This window comes from Scyliorhinus torazame, chromosome 4, assembly GCF_047496885.1.
Source record: "Scyliorhinus torazame isolate Kashiwa2021f chromosome 4, sScyTor2.1, whole genome shotgun sequence".
Lineage (NCBI taxonomy): Eukaryota > Metazoa > Chordata > Chondrichthyes > Carcharhiniformes > Scyliorhinidae > Scyliorhinus > Scyliorhinus torazame.
In genome coordinates, this window is record NC_092710.1 from 299,571,148 (window position 1) to 299,592,963 (window position 21,816).

A 21,816-nucleotide genomic window follows, 5' to 3' on the forward strand; every position below is an offset into this window, starting at 1 on the left:
TGCAATGGGTCCAAGTTTGCAGACAACACTAAGATGAGTGGTAAAGCAAAAAGTGCAGAGGATACTGGAAGTCTGCAGAGGGATTTGGATAGGCTAAGTGAGTGGGCTAGGGTTTGGCAGATGGAATACAATGTTGACAAATGTGAGGTTATCCATTTTGGTAGGAATAACAGCAAAATGGATTATTTAAATGATAAAATATTAAAACATGTTGCTGTGCAGAGGGACCTAGGTGTCCTAGTGCATGAGTCGCAAAAAGTTGGTTTACAGGTGCAACAGGTGATTAAGAAGGCAAATGGAATTTTGTCCTTCATTGCTAGAGGGATGGAGTTTAAGACTAGGGAGGATATGCTGCAACTGTATTAGGTGTTAGTGAGGCCACATCTAGAGTATTGTGTTCAGTTTTGGTCCCCTTACCTGAGAAAGGATGTATGGCGCTGGAGGGTGTGCAGAGGAGATTCACTAGGTTAATCCCACAGTTGAGGGGGTTGGACTACGAGGAGAAGTTGAGTAGACTGGGACTGTACTCGTTGGAATTTAGAAGGATGCGGGGTGATCTTATAAAAACATATAAAATTATGAAGGGAATAGATTGGATAGATGTGGGGAGGTTGTTTCCACTGGCGGGTGAAAGCAGAACTAGGGGGCATAGCCTCAAAATAAGGGGAAGTAGATTGAGGACTGAGTTTAGGAGGAACTTCTTCATCCAAAGTGTTGTGAATTCCCTGCCCAGTGAAGCAGTTAAGGCTCTTTCAATTAAATGTTTTCAAGATAAAGAGAGAGTTTTTTGACGAATAAAGGGTTATGGTGTTCAGACGGGAAAGTGGAGCTGAGTCCACAAAAGATCAGCCATGATCTCATTGAATGGCGGAGCAGGCTTGAGGGGCCAGATGGCCTACTCCTAGTTCTTATGTTCTCTCAGTTTCGCCTCACTCGCTGTTTTTCACCCAATTCCAAAGCACTCTCGTCCAGCCAAATAGCACTACCCAATGCAGACAAGCAGCACTGAGTGCCTCTGCTGTTTATAGGCCTCAAATTCCAATGCTCTAGAAACTGGATAAACCAGTTGCATAATTTACGAGCTACAGTTGAGTGTAACTCAGCTGACATCTGTTTCAGGAATGCAACTACCCAAGGGAGCAGCTTTTGATTACCCCAAAAATAAGTTTAATTACTACTTAACCCCTTATAACTCACCACCTGTACTCCATTTTTAAAACAATAATAATCTTTATTGTCACAAGTAGGCTTACATTAACACTGTATTGAAGTTACTGTGAAAATCCCCTAGTCACCACACTCCGGCACGTGTTCGGGTACACAGAGGGAGAATCAGAATGTCCAATTCACCTAACAAGCACGTCTTTCAGGACTTCTGGGAGGAAACCGGAGCACCCAGAGGAAACCCACGCAGACACAGGGAGAACGTGCAAACTCCGCATAGACCGTGATTCAAGCTGCTAATCGAACCCGGGTCTGTGGCACTATGAAGCAACAGTGCTAAATACTGCTACTGTGCCGCCCAACTCCAAAGCACTCTTCTCCAGCCAAGTAGCACTCACAGTGCGGACCCAACTGGTGCCTAATCAGATCCTGACGCTCCCAGCAAACCCCTTACAAACCCCAATCTTGTCCCAATTCAGCGTATATACGTTGACTAGTACCACCGGCGCCCTTCAAGCACCCAACTCACTCACATATCTTCACCCCCGGGTCCCGCACTTCCTAGGCTCCCACAAACCCCGTTCTTTTGTTCAACAAAATGGAAACAAGCCACCATTTGAATCAAACCCCGAGTGGAATACCTGTCCCACCCATTCCTTCCTCAACCTATCCTGGTCCTTCACTCGGAGGTGTGTTTCCTGTAGAAAGATCACGGGCTGGATTCTTTGTTTCAGTGGCTAGGTGCCGGTGCCAGCGGAGCATGTGTGGTCTTTTACAACCAAAAAAATCAACGTGAAACCCTCACCGATTCTAGGACCGATGAGGGGCTAGCACCGGTGCCGAAAACTGCCGGAGAATGGCCGGGTCCCAGGTTGCGCATGTGCACGCCGATGACCTGCAGCGATCGCGCCGTACAATATCAGTGGCCCCCACAGCCCTCCCCCACCAGTCCTCAAAGAAGCCCAACCCTCCCCAGCCAAGGGCATGGATCCCGGCGGAATGTGGCGATGCTGGACACAGACCGCAGCCGCCATGCCGAGCTACCGCATGGCTGAGACCACACGTGTCCCGCACCGTCAGAACTCGGCCCATCAGGGTGGAGCATCACGGGAGGGCCCGCCGATGAAGTGCCAACATCGTTGCAAGGGTGCGTGGCGTGCAATGTGATGACGGCAGTTTGGAGGGGAAAAGCATGGCTGACCGGCAGCAAACCGGCACCAGCCCCAATTTAGGCATCGGAGCCCATTCTACGCCTGATCGGCAAACACGATTTCGGCATCGGACAAAGGAGAATTCCAACCCAAATCCACCTTCAAGCTCAGGTGCACAAAAACCCAGGACCTCTAATAGGTCCCCGGATGTTCCACGATACAATTATTACCCGAGATGTACGCCTCCATTCCCCTGTATCATCCAGCATCATCACCATCCAAATCTGCCTCTTCTAATAAGGGGTGGCGGTGACGTAGTGGTATTGTCATTGGACAGTAAACCAGAGACCCAAGGTAATGCTCTGCAGATGGTGAAATTTGAATTCAATGAAAATTGGGAATTAATGATGACCATGAAACCAGTCGATCGTCACACGACCAACTCCTCACCTTTTCTGCATTCGCCGCCGAATAATAGTACAGTAAATTCTGTTGGGCCCAGCCCCTCTACTCTGCAGGACCACCTTCCTGACCCTGGATAACTCCCCCCCCCCAAGTAAATGAGGTGACCAATTTGTCCACTTCTTTGAAGAATGTCTTGGGTAAAAAGATCGGAAGGCATGAACCAAAAACAAAAATTGTGCCTGCACCCGGCCCGCCAATGACAGGAGGCTGTCTCACCTCGCCAAGTCAGCTTTCACCCGGTTTGCTGCCCTGTGAAATGGCAGCCTCCCCCCACTTCTGGCTGGGACACCACAAAATATTCACTCGTCTCCAAATTTAATTTATATCCTGAGAACGACCCAAATCTTTGGAGAAGTCACATTATGTTCCCCACTGACGTACTTGGGTCTAAAATATACAACAATAAATCATCCACGTACAAAGATAACCTATGTTTCGTATTTCCCCGCATTATCCCCTTCCACAGCCCCAAACTCCTTAAAGCGATGGCCAAAGGCTCTTTCGCTACTGCAAAGAGCAGGGGGGGGGGAAGAGACATAGGACACCCCTACCTGGTGCCCCGGTACAGAGCAAAGTACCCTGAGCTCAAATTATTTGTGCGGACACTCGCCATCGGTTCCCTATACAATAACCATCCCCATTCCATAAATCTTGGCTCAATCCCGAATCTCTCTAGGACCGCCATCAAGTACCCTCTCTACCCGATCAAACACTTTTTCCGCATCTAGCATCACCACCACCTCAGTCTCCTTTCTTTCGGCCGGCGTCATGATCACGTTTAATAATCTGATATTCAAAAATAGTTGCCTTCCTTTCACAAACCTCGTCTGGCCTTCCCCCATCACGTTGGAGAGGCGCTCCTCCAACCTAGCCGCCAGTACCTTGGTCAGTATCTTGGCATCTGCATTCAGTCACGATATGGGCCTATACGACCCACACTCCGTCGGGTCCTTGTCCTTTAACATTAGGGAGGTCGAAGCCTGTTTGTGGTAGCACCCCCCTCCCTATCGCCTCCTCAAACAACCCCACCATCAGCGGTGCCAACTTGTCTTTGAAATTCTTATAATACTCCACTGGGAACCCATCTGGCACTGCCGCTCTCCCTGATTGCATCTTCCCAATTGCCTCCTTTACCTCTTGTTCACCCACCAACACCTCCAATCTGCCCCTCCCTTCCTTCCCCAGCCTCGGATACTCCAACCCGTCCAGGAATTTCCCCATCCCTCTTCCGGTGGCTCCGACCTATACAGCTTTTCATAAAACTCCTCAAACACCCTAATAATCTGCACCAGAGCCACCACCAATTTCCCCATCCTATCCCGCACCTGAACTAGCTCCATCGCCGCCACGTCCCTCTGAAGTTGGCCTGCCAGCAAGCGCCCTGCCTTGTCCCCATATTCATTAACTGCTCCCCTCGCCTGCCTGAGTTGGCACACCGCCTTCCCCATAGACAGCCGGTCAAAACTAGCCTGGAGCTCCTTCCTCCTGTCCAGAGGGGTTCAGATCTGCATCCTCCGCGTACCTCCTGGCCACCTCCAACATCTCCTCTATCAGCCTTTGACGTTCCTCCCTCTCCTCTTTATCCACCTTGGCCTTAAATTATATCACCTCTCGCCTTCAGGGCATCCCATACCACCGCCTGTGATATTTTCCCTGTCCAGTTAAATCCGATGTACTCCTCAATCACTTTCCCAATCTTCTCACAGAAGCTTCGGTCCCCCAATAACCCCATATCCATTCTCCACCTTGGCCTCTGGACTAGCCTGCTCTCCAGGACCACATTGGCCCAGTGCGGCGCATGGTCTGAGATCGCTATCACTGAATACTCTGAGTACCTAATCCCAGCCAGCAATGTCTTTCCTACCACGAAAAAAATCTATCCTCGAATATACATTGTGAACCAGGGAGATTAAACAAGTATTCCTGCTCCTTTGGGCACAAAATCCTCCACAGGTCCACCTCTCCCATATCCATCATAAGCCGGCCAATGTCTTCTCCCCAACCCAACCCCCACCCCCACCTTGGGCACGGCTGCGACCTGTCCATCCTCAGCACTTGCACCATATTTCAATTCCAGTTTCGATCCCCTCTCCTCCCCCCTCTTTTGCAACCCAGTTTCGCCGGGTACAAAACCCCAAACCGGATCCGCCTTCAGTACAACACCGCCTTGGCCTTGTTGAATCCTGCCCGCCTCTTCACCAGCTCCACACCAATACCTTGATATGTTGGGCCACGATTCCCCTCCCATTCAATCTCTCTGGCCCATTGTAGAATCTTTTCCTTCTCCACAAATTTGTGCACCCACACAATCACTGCCAATAGCAGCTCCCCCGCACTTGGCCCCTGTCCACCTCTGGGGCCTTGTCCAGCACTCCCTCCTCCTCCAGCCGGGTCAATATCCTTGACACATATTTTGTGGCGCCTCCCAAACCCTCTGGCAGCCCCACAATCCACAGGTTCTGCCTTCTGGACCCGTTTTCTTGCTACTCCATCTTCACCCTCAACGATTTGCATAGGCTCCCAGAACCCGCACCTCCAAAGACATGATTGATCGCTCTGGTTCAACACACCATCTCCACCTCTCGTATCTTCACTCCTTGTGCCTCAAGGCACTTCTCTCCTTGGTCCATCAAGCCTCGCAGTGGTATTAATGTTCCCTCAATGACCTTCGCCTATGCATCTCCTTCTTTGCTGGCAAAATTCATCTTTGATGAAGGCCATCAACTGTTCCATCAGGGCCTTGCCCCTTTGCTATTTTCACAATTGTTGCTGTGCCACAGGTCCCCTCCAATTCCTGAGCCAAGCCTTTGACTTTTTTTTTGCTGGGTCTGATAGCCAAAGGACACGCCAATCCTGGGGAGAACCTGTCCCTCTCCACCTTCTGCATCAGGTTCCTGCCAGAGCTGCCCGACCAACGGGTATAAAGTGCCCAAACCAATGCCTTAGGGCTGGAGCTGCACTGCGTGCGACCACTCACTCCATGGCCGCCACCGGAAGTCCAGTGTTGAGCTTCTCGAGTGTTGGTGGAGCTGCAGTCATCCAGTCAAGTCGAGAGTATTCCATTGCACCCCTGACTTGCACATTGTAGATGGTAAACAACCGTTAGAATGTCAGGAAGTGAGTTACTCATCACAGAATTCCCAGCCTCTGTTGCAGCCACATGGCTGGTCCAGTACAATGTCTTTATGTGGATGCCAAATAAAAAAGGCAGAAATGAATAAGGAAAAATTAGGGGGGTGAGGCAAAGGAAGGCAAAAACCCATCTTGAAAAAACAATTCTCTCATTTTAGACTTTTTCCACTGAAATTTGCAATTCCACTGAAACATAGAAAATACCCTTAATGCCTACAAACTGCAAAGAGGAAATAAAAGGACTAAAATAACAGTAATAACTGAAAGATGCACATTTGTGCACAAAATTTCACAATGAATACATCTCCTGTTCACAGCACTTTGTTAACTTCATATGTCTTAATAATGTGTTCCATCCTCACTCTATCCTCCTAAAGATGAGACTTGGACACATCACCAGTACTTAGAATTTGGACAAAAAGCAAACAGGGACCATGCTAAAGAAGATGCAGCATATTTCTCGTTCTTCAAACCTTTCAAAGTTAGGAAAAAGAATAATAAAGATAATAGAAGATAAAAGTCAATGAAAACTGGCTGCCAGTCTCTCAACAAGGTCAGGTGGAATTTCCTGGTATTGCAACCTTGCCAGACTGCCCCAGCAAGAACTTTAGAAATTACAATAACTTTTAAAAAAAGGTTAATAAAAAACAGCAGCTTTGTGATAAATGACAGATACAATTGGAAAATCCAGTAATGACTGGATGCAGTACTGAAATGAGATGAGTACATATTGCCTACATATACGAACATAAGAACCAGGAGCAGGAGTAGGCCATTTGGCTCCTTGAGCCTGCTCCACCATTCAATAAGATCATGACTGATCTTTTTGTGGACTCAGCTCCACTTATCCGCCCACCCACCATAATCTTCAATTTTTACTGTTCAAAAATCTATCTATCTTTGCCTTAAAAACATTTAACGAGGTATCCTTGACTGCTTCACTAGGCAGGGTATTCCACAGGTTCACAACCATTTGGGTGAAGTTACTCCTCAACTCAGTCCTAAATCTGCTCCCCCTTATTTTGAGGCAATGCCCCCTAGTTCCAGTTTCACTCACCAGTGGAAACAACCTCCTTGCTTCTATCTTAACTATTCCCTTCATCATTTTATGTTTCTATCAGATCCCCTCTCATTCTTCCAAATTCCAATGAGAATAGATCCAGTCTACTCAGTCTCTCCTCATAAGCCAATCCTCTTAACTCCGGAATCAACCTAGTGAATCTCCTTTGCACACCTGCCATTGCCAGTACATCCTTTCTCAAGAAAAGGAGATCAAAACTGTACACTCTAGGTGTGGCCTCACCAGCACTCTATAAAGCTGCAACATAATTTCCCCGTTTTTAAACTCCATCCCTCTAGCAATGAAGGACAAAATTCCACTTGCCTTCCTAATTATCTGCTGCACCTACAAACCAACTTCTTGCGATTCATGCACAAGGACACCCAGGTCTCTCTGCATAGCAGCATGTTGCAATTTTTTACCATTTAAATAAGAGTCCATTTTGCTGTTATTCCGACCAAAATGGATGACTTCACATTTACCAACATTGTACTTCATCTACCAGACCCTTGCCCACTCACTTAACTACCTGTATCCCTCTGCACACTTTGCTCTACCACTCATCTTGTGTCATCTGCGAACTTTGACACATTACACTTGGTCCCCAACTCCAAATCATCTATGTAAATTGAAAACAATTGCAGTCCCAATACTGATCTCTGAGGCACACCACTAGCCATTGATCACCAATCAGGAAAAAACATTTATCCCCACTCGTTGCTTTCTGTTAGTTAACCAATCCTCTATACATGCTAATACATCATCTGTAATGTTGTGCACCGTTATCTTATGCAGCAGCCTTTTGTGTGGCACCTTGGCAAATGCCTTCTGGAAATCTAGGTACACCATATCCACCAGTTCCCCGTTGTCCACCGTGCTCGCAATGTCTTCAAAGAATTCCAGTAAGTTAGTTCTTTTCTTTATCACTTTTCTCGTAGTTTCTGCTGACTTTTAAAGATTTTCCAATCCTCTAGTTTCCCACTAATCATTGCCACTTTGTGTGCATTATTCAATTTTGCACGGTAATTATAATATAACTCTTAACAGCAGTTCAGATTAAAGACTTTACTTTCTTTAAATGTTATTTCCAACTGACCAACATCAAGAAAGGCTGCTAGTTCAATTTCAAGATTTAACAAGATATAGAAGTCTCCCATTACTTTGGTTGACATGTTCATTTGGGCTGCTGCAAAATGCACCAAAATAAAATGAAACGACCCATTACACTTGAATTGAACTTGCTGAATTATTATATGGGAGTAACAAAACAAGAACCATGAGTATACAACAAAAAGCACAAGAACAGTCTCTGGATTTAAGATGAATGTAGTCACTTGGAAAGCAGATTTCAAACAAATTTTGATTTATTAAATACAGTAAATGCCAGGAAAACTGTTGTTTTTATATCACTTGCCGTTAAATAGATAATGCAGTGTCTTCTAATCAGTAGTTTTCACAGATGAACACAATGTGCAGGCAAAATAGTACATTCAACCAAAAAGAAGTCTCATTTAAATTATTAATATTGGAATAAGGCAAGTCACCACAATGTATCAATGACTTCTATTTATTACAGGCAGTCCATTTACTCATGATGGAATATTAGTGCATATGGTTTGTTTATCCAGTACTAACTTAGGCAATAATTTCTAAATGTTGTCTCTTCACATCTGAAAGAACTAGTGCAAGACCTAGCTTACAAATAGCATTTCTAATGTGCTTTATAGTAGAAATCAGAGCTGCCCTTCAACTTTGGGTGCAAATTTCTTCTCTCAAAGTCCAGTGCACTCAGACAAAGCACAAGATTTTCAAAATAGGATCTTCAGAATTGTACAGTGTCCCATTTTTAATACTTAGTGGTTTGTTTTTGTTCTATAAACATACAAAACAAATCTCTCCACAGAACAGTAACCTAGACAAAAACACCTAGCTTGAATTTTAAAAAAATGATGCAAGGTGAAATGAATCAAAAATTACTCGAGTGATCCTCCATCTCAGGAAACTGCTATCAAGTGACCCAGTTAATGTTATAGTGTTACAAATACAAAAAACATCCCCCAACTATGAAATGGATAGATTCCTATGGAGTGCCACAATGAATGCCAATATCAAACTCCACCCTGTACAAGTTGGTCAGTCGTATTATTCCAGCCAGTCCACCTCATCAAACTCAGAATCATCCTCAGAGTCACTGTACTCCACTGCAATACGTCGGGACAGAATGGTTGCCACATCATTTCCAACTTGTTCATGTTTTGCTTCCTGTTCACGTTGCTCTTCCACTTTGCGAAGTTGAATGCCTACCAAGCAATAAGATACAGTAGATTATTCAAATTAATTTATTATTTGAAGAGAAACCTTTCATTAGATGCGTATGCTGTGCATTCTGAAAAGTGGAGAAATCTTTAATCTTCAATAATGATCTCTGCAAAGCAAATAAGGCAACCTAAAGCTGCCTCAGAATTTTTATATTAGAATTTTAAAAAACAAAATTTGACAGCATATTGTTGGAACAAAGTTTTGTGTTTGCAATTTGTGTTAAATCTGTTGTTTATATTTGTTCAATTTGAGGGAATAATGCTATAATTTTCAAGATACAACAATGCCAGGCTATACGCACACCACTACATCCTTAAATATAAAATATAAAGGAAAACTGACAAAACACAAACAAATTGTACACATGAACCTGACTGCAATGACATTTTGTATGTTTTCCATGAATAATATCTTCCAGTGACTATCAAGTTAGTTTGTGCATTCATTTATAGTATAACGAGGGCTCATTTCATGTGCAGTTCACCTAATTGACTTCTGACTAATGCTCCTGCTATGCTGCATGGGTGTGCTGTTGTGAAGCAGCCTGTTAAGTATCACTCAGGTCGTGCTCTCTTAAAAACTTAAAACGGGCTGAGCATTGAAAAGCCTGCTGTGCAAAGCAATTACATCTTAAAGGGAACACCCTGACACATGCACACATGAATTAATGAGTAATAATTTTTTGAATTGCTTGGCTGAGGAAATCAGGAGTAGAAACACACTTGTCCATCAAATCAATTGGTTGTGCTCAAATTAGGAACCAAAAAGACAAAGAGTGTGTTTCCAATCCCAATCCGCCCTGCGTGAATTTCAGAAACAGCCAAAACCACAAAACAAAAGCTTGAAAGATAAACTCAGAGTTGGAGCTGAAAAGATAGATAAATGTTTCCTGCATTTTGTTATTCCCAGCCATGACAAAAATTTGTCATTATGGACTATTCTGTAACCTAACCATCAATTAAAATAGTAAGAGGAACAGATATTTCATATTTCTGAAAAGAGAGACATTTCTGAAATATTTCATCTTGCACTCATCAGGACAAAGGCAAGAATGCCAAATTTCAAACAATCACAACAATTTATACTACAGGAGAAAAGGGGCGAGGGTGCTTGAAATTTGCATCCAGCCAATCGACGACAGTGTCATTGCTACCTTCAAAGCTTACTATACTCATAGAAGTACCAAGCACATTCTCAAAATTATGGATTTCCATGATTGCTGGAAGGAATTTAACACACTTCTATCAATAGGGATAATTAATGGCACAAAGGAGCAGTTGAGGACTTTGGGTCTGTACTCGTTGGAGTTTAGAAGGAGGAGGGGGGATCTTATTGAAACTTACAGGATATTGCGAGGCCTGGATAGAGTGGACGTGGAGAGGATGTTTCCACTTGTCGGAAAAACTAAAAGTAGAGGACACAATCCCAGACTAAAGGGACTATCCTTTAAAAGTGAGATGAGTTATGATGCCGGTGAGGGAGGGGGAGGCGGAAATAGTGGCGGCGATGGACGCTGAGAAAGCCTTCGATAGGGTAGAGTGGGGGTACTTGTGGGAGGTGCTGAAGAGGTTCGGGTTTGGGGAGGGGTTCGTCAGGTGGGTTAGGCTGTTGTACGAGGTCCCGATGGCGAGTATGGCCACGAACAAGAGGAGGTCGGAGTACTTTCGGTTGCATCGAGGGACGAGACAGGGGTGTCCCTTGTCCCCCCTGCTCTTCGCGCTGGCGATTGAACCCCTGGCTATGGCACTGAGGACGTCGAGGAGCTGGAGGGGGCTGGTGCGGGGTGGGGAGGAGCATAGGGAGCTCTATGCGGATGACTTGCTGCTATATGTGGCGGACCCGGTGGGGTAAATGCCAGAGGTAATGAGGATCCTCAGGGAGTTCGGGGATTTTTCAGGGTACAAGCTCAACATGGGGAAGAGCGAGTTGTTTGTGGTTCACCCAGGGGACCAGGAGAGGGGGATTGGCGAGCTCCCACTAAAAAGGGCGGAGAGGAGCTTCAGGTATTTGGGGGTTCAGCTGGCCAGGAGCTGGGGGGGCTCTGCATAGACTTAATTTCACGAGGCTGGTGGAGCAAATGGAGGAGGAGTTTAGAGGTGGGACGCATTGCCGCTGTCCATGGTAGGTAGGGTGCAGTCAGTCAAGATGACTGTGCGCCCAAGGTTTTTGTTCCTGTTCCAGTGCCTCCCCATTCTTATCCTGAAGGCCTTCTTTAGGCGGGTCATCAGGAGCATAACAGGGTTTGTGTGGGCGCGAGGGATTCCGAGGGTGAGAAGGGGGTTCCTGGAGCAGAGTAGGGATGGGGGGGGGATGGGGGGGGGGGGAGACTGGCGCTGCCCAACCTCTGTGGGTACTACTGGGCCGCCAATGCGGCGATGGTGCGCGGGTGGATGATGGAGGGGGAGGGGGCGGCATGGAAGAGGCTGGAGATGGCGTCTTGTGAGGGTACGAGTCTGGAGGCGCTGGCAACAGTGCCGCTGCCACTCCCTCCAATGAGGTATACCATGAGCCCGGTAGTGGCGGCTGCCCTCAAAATTTGGGGGCAATAGAGGTGGCACAGGGGGGAAGTGAGGGTCTCGGTGTGGACCCCAATACGGGGGAACCACCGGTTTGTCCCAGAGAGAATAGATGGGAGGGTTTTCGGGGTGGCACAGGGCGGGGATAAGAAGGTCGGGGGTCCTGTTTGTGGAAGACAAGTTCGCGAGCCTGGGTGAGCTGGAGGAGAAGTACGGGCTCACCCCGGGAAACGCCTTTAGGTATCTACAGGTAAGGGCATTTGCCAGGTGGAAAGTGGTAGAATTCCCGCTGCTGCCGCCACGCACGGTACAGGACAGGACTGTGTGTTGGAGAGGGGAAGTTCTCGGCAACATACCAGGTGATGCAGGAGGAGGAGGACTCGGCCTCGGTGGAGGCGCTGAAAGGTAAGTGGGAGGAGTTGGGGGAGGAGATCGAGGAGGGGACGTGGGCAGATGCCCTAGGGAGGGTGAAATCTTCCTCTTCGTGCGCGAGGCTCAGCCTCATACAGTTTAAGGTGCTGCACAGGGCATACATGACCGTGACAAGGATGAGCCGGTTTTTGGGGGGTGAGGACAGGTGTGTTAAGTGCTCAGGGAGCCCAGCAAACCACACCCATATGTTCTGGGCATGCCCAGCGCTGGAGGAATTTTGGAAGGGCGTAGCGAGGACGGTGTCGAGGGTGGTAGGATCCAGGGTCAAACCGGACTGGGGGCTCGCAATATTTGGGGCTGAAGAGGAGCCGGGAGTGCAGGAGGCGAAAGCGGCCGGTATTCTGGCCTTTGCGTCCCTGGTCGCCTGGCAAAGGATTCTTCTTCAGTGGAAGGATGCGAGGCCCCCAAGCGTGGAATCCTCGATCAACGATATGGCGGGGTTTATTAAATTGGAGAGGGTAAAATTTGCCTTAAGGGGATCGGTGCAAGGGTTCTTCAGGCGGTGGCAACCGTTCTTGGACTTCCTGGCAGAACGGTAGACAATGGTCAGCAGCAGCAACCGGGGGGGGGGGGTTCTATTTTATTTTTGTTTGTCTATACTGGGGGATCTGAGGGGGTGTATATATTTGCTATGTGTTTTGGCGGGTGTTAATATATCATTTATGTATGGGGGAGGGGGGCACTGGGTTGTTTTGTTTTGTTTTGTATTTAATTCTATTGGGTTCTTTTTACATTTTGTTGTTGATATTTTGTGAAAACTTTAATAAAAATTATTTAAAAAAAAACTGAGATGAGGAGGAATTTCTTCAGCCAGAGGGTGGTGAATCTGTGGAATTCTTTGCCGCAGAAGGCTGTGGGGGCCAAATCACTGGGTGTCTTTAAGGCAGAGATAGATAGGTTCTTGATTAATAAGGGGATCAGGGTTATGGAGAGAAGGCAGGAGAATGGGGATGAGAAAAGTATTACCCATGATTGAATGGTGGAGCAGACTCGATGGGCCGAGTGGCCTAATTCTGCTCCTATATCTTATTGTCTTAAAGGAAGAGGTTAAATAATCAACCATAAATGTCTGCTGTAAGAAATTTTGGCCTGATGCCGTGGCTAATTGTGGGTGTTGAAATGATCAAAATTGTTGAGTTGGCAAAACAGGATTTGAAGACCTGGCCACAGATGAAGAAGTCTTGTTGCTTCAATCTCATCAAGCAGAACACTATTAGAGAATTGGTGGAACTGATTAAATCAACTGAATGCAAGAGCAGCACGTAGATGTGAACTAGAAGGCGCCCGTTAGGTTACAACATCATATATTTATAAAAACACACACTTCCAAAAGCATTGCCACAGCAGATCCATTTTCAACCCAGCATAAACAATGCTAATTTTAGTTGAGAGTATTGTGTACTTACCCTTGCGTATTGCTTCAAGCAAAACACTCCTAGCATCACTGATCACTGGCAGAGAAGATGGATGCCGTTTGGCTTCAGATCCTGGATGTGCTTGGGAAGGAGATGATGGTGGGACCAAGGGAACAGGAGCTCTAGAGCCAAAGGATGGTGGAGGAGGGGGTCCAGGAGGTGGTGGGACAGGTCCTCCAGGAAGTGGAGAAAAGGATCGTGGTCCAGGTGGGGGAGGTGGTGGTGGTGGTGGAGGAGGAGGTGGTGGTGGAGGAAGTCCCTGCCCTTCATTTGTCTGAATTGGAAAGGTTGTCATCAGATCAACTACAGGTGCTGTGACAGAAACTGGAAGGGAAGGCTTTATTAATGGAGGAGCGACAGGAGGAGCTGCTGGATGGAGTACCCCAGGGGCAATCTGAAGAGGTGTTGCTGGTGGTACAGATACCATTGGCTGTGGCAGTGGAGGGGCAAGTGGAGGTGTTGAATTGATGGGAACTTTGACTGAAGCCCCTGACACAGAAGCAGGGAGAGGTGGTGGTGGTGGTGGTAATGGGGGAGGTGGAGGTGGAACAGCAGGGCTCACAAAAACTGTTGCTTTGCTGGTTGCTGGTGATCTAAGTCGATGATCCATTAAATCAGAGTTGGAACTGAAAAGAATACCCAAATATATCTTTAGCACAAACATCCATGACACTTTAACCAAATAGACAAGGCAAAAGGCAATTTACTCAACTTATAAAATTATCTTTATATGTCAAATAGAATAATATAAAATCAATGAGAAAACCGAGGTGAAAGTAAAGCAATAAAGTTGATCTCTGGCAGCAATACATGAGCTTGTAAAGAACAAGGTTCTACCTCTGATTATGCATATGGAATTAATGAAAGTTTTCATGGGCCTGTCATTCACTAGGAAATTATCTTATGTATTCAAATAAAATTCCAGTCAAAAGAGAATGGTGAATGACCATAGCTACCAGGTGGACTGGTAATAAACCAAATGGTAAACTAGTTGAAAGGCTATCTCGGCTTTTAGAAGTTGGGATAAGGATGAAATATGCAAGTATAAAATTAACAGCCTTAATATTTGAGATTAAAATCACCCTCACCTCTTCCCCTCCCCTCACTCAAATCACATTACCATAAGTCGAATATTACATCAATAGAGGGTACGTATATTGAGAAGATGTGGAGGAGGACCTCCTGGTAGTTACCATTAACCAGAAATTGAACTGGTCTAGCCAGAAAAATACTGGGCTATAACAGCAGGCTAGGAATCCTGTGGTGAGTAACTCACCGGATTCCCCAAAACCTGTCCACAAGGCACAAAGTCAGGAGTGTAATGGAATACTCTACACTTGCCTGGATGAATGCAGCTCTAACAACACTCAGAAGCCCAACACCATCCAGGACAAACCAGCCTGCTTAATTAGCACCCCGTCCACAGTCACTCCCTCCACCACGAACGCACAATGGCAGCCGTAAGCACCATGTGCACCATCTACAAGACGCACTGCAGCAACTCAACCCGGCTCCTTTGACAGCACCTCCCAAACCCACTACCATCTAGAAGGATAAAGGGAGCATATGCATGAGAAGACCACCACATAGAGGTTGCCCTCCAAGTCACTCGCTATTGTGACTTGGAAATATAACGCCATTCCTCACTGTCACTGGGTCAAGATCCTGAAGCTCCCTGTCTAACAACACCATGGGTGTACCTGAACCACATGAAGAGCAGTGGTTCAAGAAGGCAGCTCACTATCACCTTCTCAAGGGCTTTTGGGATGGGCAATAATTGCTGTCTCGCCAATGACATCCACATCCAATGAACAAATTGTAAAAACTAGTTTACAAATGAACAGTCAGGATGGACGTAGAAGGTCCTGTTGGGCAAAAACTATTGACCTTTTGCAGGATACTATATAAATAAATAGTGCAATTTCCCACAATATAGATTAACTGACATTACAGATCCCTTTAATATTCTTTTACTCTATCAAATTAAAATCAATGGGAATTCAGGGAACCTTATGGGCTTGTATATGGATATAAGAAAATGGAGTAGGTGCTGAATGGATCAATGTCTGGACAAATATCATTTAATAGATTGTCAGTAAGTAAAGGAAAAAAGGCTTAAAGGAGAAAAGATCAATGGTAAGCGTGTAAGCCAACACTGGAGAGCATTAGAAGTATAAAATCTTCTGCAAAACATTTAACTGTGTAGATTGGTGTAACACAGGGGGTGGCCATTCAATGCATTATTGCTGTGCTGACTCTTTGAAGGAGCAATCCAATTACTCCCATTCTTATGGGGAAACAGGAAGGGAATGGGACCAATTGAATAGCTCTTTAAAAGAGCCAGGACAGGAACATTGGGATGATTAGCTTCCTTCTTTACCATAAAATTCTGAAGTAAAAGTTTTGCTAAAGAAGTCAAATTTACAATACAGATGGCATTTAAGTGCATGAACAAAATAGCATGTGTACACAATAAAGGGACCAGAATTACCACAGGAGCTGGTGAAAGTTACAACTTTATGTTACCTTTGATATTGAAAATGAGCCATGTGGGGGAAATAAAGGCAAATAGAAAGCTGGGATGCACAACTAGAAGGGTGGAGCTTTTGCTGATGTTTAGAAGTAACAAAGCATGAGAGTTCTAACATCAGGTGAATGGAGACAGGAATGAAGCCAGGTCATCTTACAAAAGTGGAAGTAGGCAGTCTTAATGATGCAGCAAAATATTTGTGGTTGGAAGATCACCTCAGGATCAAATGCAAGACCAAGGTGACAAACAGACTGGTTTAATCTGTTGCCGGGAGAGGCATGAAGTCAGTACCTAGGAAACCAGTTGGATTGGGAACAGAAGACAATGGGTTCAACCTTCCCTATATTTAACTGGAGGTTATATCTGCTCATCCGGTACTGACTGTTGGATAAGCAGTCTGAAAATGTATCAACAGCAAAGCCGTCAAGAAAGGTGGCATTGAGTTGGAGGTCTTCTACGTGTATGTGAAAATGAACACTGCTGTGCTTTCAGATGATGTCATCAAGGGGCAGCATGGGCCAAGGACAGATCCTTGGGGGAGATCAGAGGTAATGGTGCAGGAGCAGGACAAGAAGCCATTTAAGTAATAAACTGGCTATTGATAAAAATGGAAGCAGGTATTGATTAAAACAATGCAAAGCTGATCTTAATTTGCATTTGGCATCTATGTGGGTACAATCAGGTTTGCTTCTGGAATCAGTCAATACTCATAAAGACTGCAGCAAATTTTAATTACCTAAAAGCTGGTAGCACTGGCTTCATGTCAACTGCTGTCTGTACTGGTGGTGGAGGAGGTGGTTCATGTGGTCTTGAAACAAACAGTTTGTCATTCATTCCAGTGGCATGTTCACTAATATGTCTAAAAGGTACTGTGGACTGTACGAGATGGTCAAGGTGGTCATCTGGATGATCAACATATGTTTCCATCCTTAAAGAAAAAACAAAATTATCACTACAGAATTATTTTCTCTTTACATATTATGCTTGGCCTACTAGCAATTCATTGCGCACAGTTTGGCCACTGGATGAGTCATAAGAATCAATGGACCAAAATTAACAGGCTACAAGCCTAATTCATCCTCTAATCAGCAAGTGTCTTTATTAAAAAAAAGGCTTGATAATTCAAATTAGTTTGTTTAAACTAGTATGGCAGGGGGGTGGGCACGGGAGCAATAGGTCAGAAGGTGAGAGCATTGAGGGAGAACTAGGGAATAGGGACAGTGTGGCTCTGAGGCAGAGCAGACAGGGAGAAATTGCTGAACACAGCGGGTCTGATGGCCTGAAGTGCATATGTTTTAATGCAAGTATTACGGGTAAGGCAGATGAACTTAGGGCTTGGATTAGTACTTGGAACTATAATGTTGTTGCCATTACAGAGACCTGGTTGAGGGGAGGGCAGGATTGGCAGCTAAACGTTCCAGGATTTAGATTTTTCAGGGGGGATAGAGGGGGATGTAAAAGGGGAGGCGGAGTTGCGCTACTGGTTCCGTAGAATATCACAGCTGTACTGCGAGAGGACACCTCAGAGGGCAGTGAGGCTATATGGGTAGAGATCAGGAATAAGAAGGGTGCAGTCACAATGTTGGGGGTTTACTACAGGCCTCCCAACAACCAGCGGGAGATAGAGGAGCAGATAGGTAGACAGATTTTGGAAAAGAGTAAAAACAACAGGGTTGTGGTGATGGGAGACTTCAACTTCCCCAATATTGACTGGGACTCACTTAGTGCCAGGGGCTTAGACGGGGCGGAGTTTGTAAGGAGCATCCAGGAGGGCTTCTTAAAACAATATGTAGACAGTCCAACTAGGGAAGGGGCGGTACTGGACCTGGTATTGGGGAATGAGCCCGGCCAGGTGGTAGATGTTTCAGTAGGGGAGCATTTCGGTAACAGTGACCACAATTCAGTAAGTTTTAAAGTACTGGTGGACAAGGATAAGAGTGGTCCTAGGATGAAGGTGCTAAATTGGGGGAAGGCTAATTATAACAATATTAGGCGGGAACTGAAGAACATAGATTGGGGGCGGATGTTTGAGGGCAAATCAACATCTGACATGTGGGAGGCTTTCAAGTGTCAGTTGAAAGGAATTCAGGACCGGCATGTTCCTGTGAGGAAGAAGGATAAATACGGCAATTTTTGGGAACCTTAGATGACGAGAGATATTGTAGGCCTCGTCAAAAAGAAAAAGGAGGCATTTGTCAGGGCTAAAAGGCTGGGAACAGACAAAGCCTGCGTGGAATAAAAGGAAAGTAGGAAGGAACTTAAGCAAGGAGTCAGGAGGGCTAGAAGGGGTCACGAAAAGTCATTGGCAAATAGGGTTGAGGATAATCCCAAGGCTTTTTACACGTACATAAAAAGCAAGAGGGTAGCCAGGGAAAGGGTTGGCCCACTGAAGGATAGGCAAGGGAATCTATGTGTGGAGCCAGAGGAAATGGGCGAGGTACTAAATGAATACTTTGCATCAGTATTCACCAAAGAGAAGAAATTGGTAGATGTTGAGTCTGGAGAAGGGTGTGTAGATAGCCTGGGTCACATTGAGATCCAAAAAGACGAGGTGTTGGGTGTCTTAAAAAATATTAAGGTAGATAAGTCCCCAGGGCCTGATGGGATCTACCCCAGAATACTGAAGGAGGCTGGAGAGGAAATTGCTGAGGCCTTGACAGAAATCTTTGGATCCTCGCTGTCTTCAGGGGATGTCCCGGAGGACTGGAGAATAGCCAGACTGGAGAATCCTCTGTTTAAGAAGGGTAGCAAGGATAATCCCGGGAACTACAGGCCGGTGAGCCTTACTTCAGTGGTAGGGAAATTACTGGAGAGAATTCTTCGAGACAGGATCTACTCCCATTTGGAAGCAAATGGACGTATTAGTGAGAGGCAGCACGGTTTTGTGAAGGGGAGGTCGTGTCTCACTAACTTGATAGAGTTTTTCGAGGAGGTCACTAAGATGATTGATGCAGGTAGGGCAGTGGATGTTGTCTATATGGACTTCAGTAAGGACTTTGACAAGGTCCCTCATGGTAGACTAGTACAAAAGGTGAAGTCACATGGGATCAGGGGTGAGCTGGCAAGGTGGATACAGAACTGGCTAGGCCATAGAAGGCAGAGAGTAGCAATGGAAGGATGCTTTTCTCATTGGAGGGCTGTGACCAGTGGTGTTCCACAGGGATCAGTGCTGGGACCTTTGCTCTTTGTAGTATATATAAATGATTTGAAGGAAAATGTAACTGGTCTGATTAGTAAGTTTGCAGACGACACAAAGGTTGGTGGAATTGCGGATAGCGATGAGGACTGTCGGAGGATACAGCAGGATTTAGATTGTTTGGAGACTTGGGCGGAGAGATGGCAGATGGAGTTTAATCCGGACAAATGTGAGGTAATGCATTTTGGAAGGTCTAATGCAGGTAGGGAATATACAGTGAATGGTAGAACCCTCAAGAGTATTGAAAGTCAAAGAGATCTAGGAGTACAGGTCCACAGGTCATTGAAAGGGGCAACACAGGTGGAGAAGGTAGTCAAGAAGGCATACGGCATGCTTGCCTTCATTGGCCGGGGCATTGAGTATAAGAATTGGCAAGTCATGTTGCAGCTGTATAGAACCTTAGTTAGGCCACACTTGGAGTATAGTGTTCAATTCTGGTCGCCACACTACCAGAAGGATGTGGAGGCTTTAGAGAGGGTGCAGAAGAGATTTACCAGAATGTTGCCTGGTATGGAGGGCATTAGCTATGAGGAGCGGTTGAATAAACTCGGTTTGTTCTCACTGGAACGAAGGAGGTTGAGGGGAGACCTGATAGAGGTATACAAAATTATGAGGGGCATAGACAGAGTGGATAGTCAGAGGCTTTTCCCCAGGGTAGAGGGGTCAATTACTAGGGGGCATAGGTTTAAGGTGAGAGGGGCAAGGTTTAGAGTAGATGTACGAGGCAAGTTTTTTACGCAGAGGGTAGTGGGTGCCTGGAACTCGCTACCGGAGGAGGTGGTGGAAGCAGGGACGATAGTGACATTTAAGGGGCATCTTGACAAATACATGAATAGGATGGGAATAGAGGGATACAGACCCAGGAAGTGTAGAAGATTGTAGTTTAGTCGGGCAGCATGGTCGGCACGGGCTTGGAGGGCCGAAGGGCCTGTTCCTGTGCTGTACATTTTTTTGTTCTTTGTTTGTTCTTTGTTAACATCTCATTCTACTGGAGTGGGCAGGAAATAACTACATATTCAGAGTATCATGTCCACATCCCATCCTGCTTATGTTGGGTCTTTTGAAAGAAAGAATTATTCACCCCCTAGCTTCTTCTCCACAGTTCTGCAATTTTCTCCTTGTATATATCCCATCCCTTTGGAACCTTATTGAATTTGTCTGCATCACTCTTTAAGACAGTGCATTACATATCATAATTATTAATGGCAATGCAATCGTACACATCACAAAATACACAAGAATGTAGTTTTCATTCAGGAGTGGCATTTCCATAACATTACTAATAGTTTCCAATGCTTTAATGTACATGTTATTTTGCGTAACAGGTGTCAATAAATCCTACAGTACAAATCCTAGATATACTTATCTTACATTTTGACTTCTACAAGAATATGCAAACACGATGCATGGATTTCAAATATTTGAAGTAGTATTGAAACAAACCTTGGTTCAGGGTGCACTGGTGGTCCATTCATATTATCTCTGTGTTTCTGTGGAAAATCTCCATCAACTGCGAGCTCTAGACCTGGTGCCTGCTTTTCCCAGACCTTTCGTCTGTCCTGAGGTGCTCTAGGCATTTTGTCTGGTTCTCGAGGACGATCTATTGGTTTCTGCTACAAATTAAATTTGGTGAACTTAAGTGAGATACTCATGAAATTAAGGCCACATTGGTTTAAGAGTACATAAAGTGGTCAGATACTATTGTGTTCAAAAATGATTGCAAAGCCATTACAAAAGGTCATGGACCAGAAACACTGGGCGCAATCTTCCGGCCACGTTGCGCCGGAGAAGCAGCTTGCCGTGGTGCGGCGTGGTCGGTGAAATATGGGAGACCCCACTCCTGGAATCTACCCAGCTCGCAAACGCCGCGCGAAATTAACGCAATCTCACGAGACGTTGCAAGGGGAATCCCGCTCACAATCAGCTTTTGGCAAATATGCATATTAGAGCGAGGCAGTAAGCCTTACGTTAATGTGCAGATTTCCAAGGAACCCGAGGCTTTGGGATTCAATACCTTCGCCTTGGGGACCTCAAGCAAGCGCCGTTTGGTACTGGTACCCACAAACGGGGACCAGATGGAATGACACACGTGGGGGTCTCCAAGGGGATCGGAGGCCCCCAGCTGCGTGCTCTTTGGGCAGGGTGGTGCCCTGACACTGCTGGTGCTACCTGGGTACCCCGGCAGTGCCAGTGTCATTCCATCTGTCACTTTGGTTGCAGTAGGCTGGCGGGCCGTTAAAAATGGTGCCCCGATTTCTTGCTACAATGGGGAGCACCGCTCGAAAAAAACGGGGCTGTGTGCAGCCCCGACCGCATGTTTTCCGTTTAGGCCCCTTATTCAAAGCGAGTCACGTTGAATAACCATGTGCTTCTCGGCACTTTGAATGTTGTGAAACACGCAGCTAAATGTGCTTGCTCGGGAACTCTGTTCGCACT

The 21,816-nt window shown here is 45.9% G+C and overlaps 1 protein-coding gene across 5 annotated transcripts in view; it reads right to left on the reverse strand.

The window, feature by feature from the left end:
• Positions 1-8,318: 8,318 nt before the first annotated feature.
• wasf1 (WASP family member 1) overlaps positions 8,319-21,816 on the reverse strand; it is a 258,562-nt gene continuing 245,064 nt past the window's right edge. For 4 of the 5 annotated variants that reach the window (XM_072500005.1, XM_072500001.1, XM_072500003.1 and 1 more), the window contains 4 exons: positions 20,824-20,993; positions 16,921-17,112; positions 13,646-14,280; positions 8,319-9,272 (listed from right to left, as the gene is read on the reverse strand). In XM_072500005.1, the coding sequence (XP_072356106.1) occupies positions 9,115-9,272; positions 13,646-14,280; positions 16,921-17,112; positions 20,824-20,993 (1,155 nt within the window). In that variant the 3' untranslated portion in view covers positions 8,319-9,114. The remainder of the gene's footprint in view (positions 9,273-13,645; positions 14,281-16,920; positions 17,113-20,823; positions 20,994-21,816) is intronic. The other variant, XM_072500002.1, reaches the window with a different exon arrangement.